General features: G+C 36.0%; 1 protein-coding gene across 1 annotated transcript; it reads left to right on the forward strand.

Moving 5' to 3' along the window:
* Window positions 1-328: 328 nt before the first annotated feature.
* On the forward strand, window positions 329-1,843 carry LOC127751506 (uncharacterized). The gene is made up of 3 exons (XM_052275154.1): window positions 329-483; window positions 998-1,319; window positions 1,394-1,843. The coding sequence occupies exons 1-3, from the start codon at window positions 475-477 to the stop codon at window positions 1,621-1,623; spliced, it is 561 nt and encodes a 186-aa protein (XP_052131114.1). The 5' UTR covers window positions 329-474; the 3' UTR covers window positions 1,624-1,843.
* The last annotated feature ends 268 nt before the right edge of the window (window positions 1,844-2,111 follow it).

Consider the following 2,111-nt stretch of genomic DNA (forward strand, 5'->3'; position numbering starts at 1 on the left):
AAATTCAACTACCAAAGACCCAAAGTCGAGGGGGAGAGAGACAGAGAATTCTCAGTTCAAACACTCAAAAACATCGGCGGCACCAGACATTCATTTGTTTGTTGACATTACTCCTGACTGGTTCTTGATTCTCTACACTACTGACTTCAACCTAAATAATAATCAAACAAAATGGAGTATTTCTATTTTAAAATGCACTGCATACAAATATAAAACAAATTTCATGGTACGCACTTGTTTTCAACATTCCTACACGACCTATTTTTCTTATTTTGTATCGTTGGGCATACTGTACAACTTCCGGCCTGGCCCTGGCCGTAACGATCCTTCTGCCATCTGATCTCATACCAGTTTCCGCCAGCTTCAGCCAGCAGCACTGACCCACCCAGCATTTCGCCGGTTCGGTTGTACCTCATCTACGTGAAGTTCGAGCTTGATTTACTTAATCTTAGAACATCCAGTGTAAAATCCAACATGTCGTCGGTAAGTTTCTCTTTTCCTTCAACCCATAATGTTTCATTTTCATTGTGCATTGTGATTAATTTAAAACTGAATAGAACATCTGAAGATGAACTATCACAAGCACAGCCACATGTCAAGATTAGTTCCAGTTTCGATACAGTCTTGCTAGACAATTTTCTGTCATTGTTTTTCGTTTGAATCTGATATTATTCATTTCTTAATTTCGTTTGAGACCTTCAAATTCGTATTCATTCAAATTAAATCACAGCTAGGTTAAGACCTCTCATACTACATGACCTTGCTGTAAGTTGCCGTTGTCTAACTTTCAGAGTATTCGTATATTTATCTAAATTCTGGTAATTTCCTTGTGTCGTAACCGAAAATTTCAATTTTAGTTTTGCTTAACTGCTAAGGCATTGCATAATTCTATAGTACAGTTCTTACAATAGCATTCACATCCAGTTTAGGTTAAAGTTCTTCCAAACCAAGGACTTTTAACACATAAGTAATTATGAATTAAAATTGTATGTTCCAGAGTCCTTACAAGAAAATGAAAACAACGAACAACGATTGGACACCGTACACCCAAATAAGGCAGCTTGAAAAAAACAAAGCCTACAGAATTTTGGGTATAATCCATACAAACAACGACAAGTATGGTCCAGGCGAGTGCGCCACTCTGCTGCACACTAATGGCAAAAGGTACAGAACATACCTGCCGAAGAAATATTTGTCTCTCCTATCAAAAGAAGACATTCAGCAGATCAAGAATGATGTCATCCAAGGCAAGAACATTGTTTTGGTGTTCAGAGAAGTGATGAATGATAATTCCTACAGGATTGACTTATGTGAAGCAAGTGAGTTTAGTCCCATTTTATTGATAAATTTAGCTTTCCTTCTTTCGTTACCTAACTTAATGCTTTGTCATTAGGTGAAAATTGGCTTAAATGCTATGATCGCGACGAGGAGATTCCTGAGCTTGAAGACTCATTAACTGAAGAGGATGCAACCATTGCCAATGGGGATGTTCCAGTCAATGATGAAAACAAACTCATTAATGAAGATGAGGCCAAAAACAAGACACCTGATAATGAAGAGAACATGAAAAAAGATGAAGCCAACAAAAACATTGAATCACCTAACGAAGAAAAAAGGGACTAGTTAGAAGAAAACTATACCAGTCATTGATAGTACGAACACAAGGAATCACCTAACTGAGAGAAGAAAAATGACTGGTTCAAAACCATACCGATCATTGGTAACTAAATTTGATCTCATTACATTTTAATTGTGCCGATCATTGGCCTAAAAATTATTAATAAGATATAACTTGTGATAACATGTGATATTATAATTAAATCCTTTGTTTACTTGCAAATTCCATGACTTGTTTAAAATCATACCTCATACATTCATGACTTTCTTCAAATATTCACTCGGTACTTGGACTTTTGATACAACTTGATTTATAAAATTAACTTCTCAGCAGACTTACTGGAAACTTGTTAATTTTCATCTGTCTAGGTGAATGTGTGTTAACTAACACAGGGTTAAACAAAATCTGACATGACGGTTGTTCACTGGTCAAGGAACTTAACTTTACTGCTGCAGCAAATCATTACAAAAAATTGTGAACTCCATAAGTAAAA

Source organism: Frankliniella occidentalis, unplaced genomic scaffold (assembly GCF_000697945.3).
Source record: "Frankliniella occidentalis isolate FOCC.00 unplaced genomic scaffold, Focc_3.1 Scaffold526, whole genome shotgun sequence".
NCBI classification, from domain to species: domain Eukaryota; kingdom Metazoa; phylum Arthropoda; class Insecta; order Thysanoptera; family Thripidae; genus Frankliniella; species Frankliniella occidentalis.

Coding starts and splice junctions, on each gene's coding strand:
- LOC127751506 (XM_052275154.1), top strand. Junction 1,320..1,393: donor GATTGACTTATGTGAAGCAA/GTGAGTTTAGTC, acceptor CTTTGTCATTAG/GTGAAAATTGGCTTAAATGC.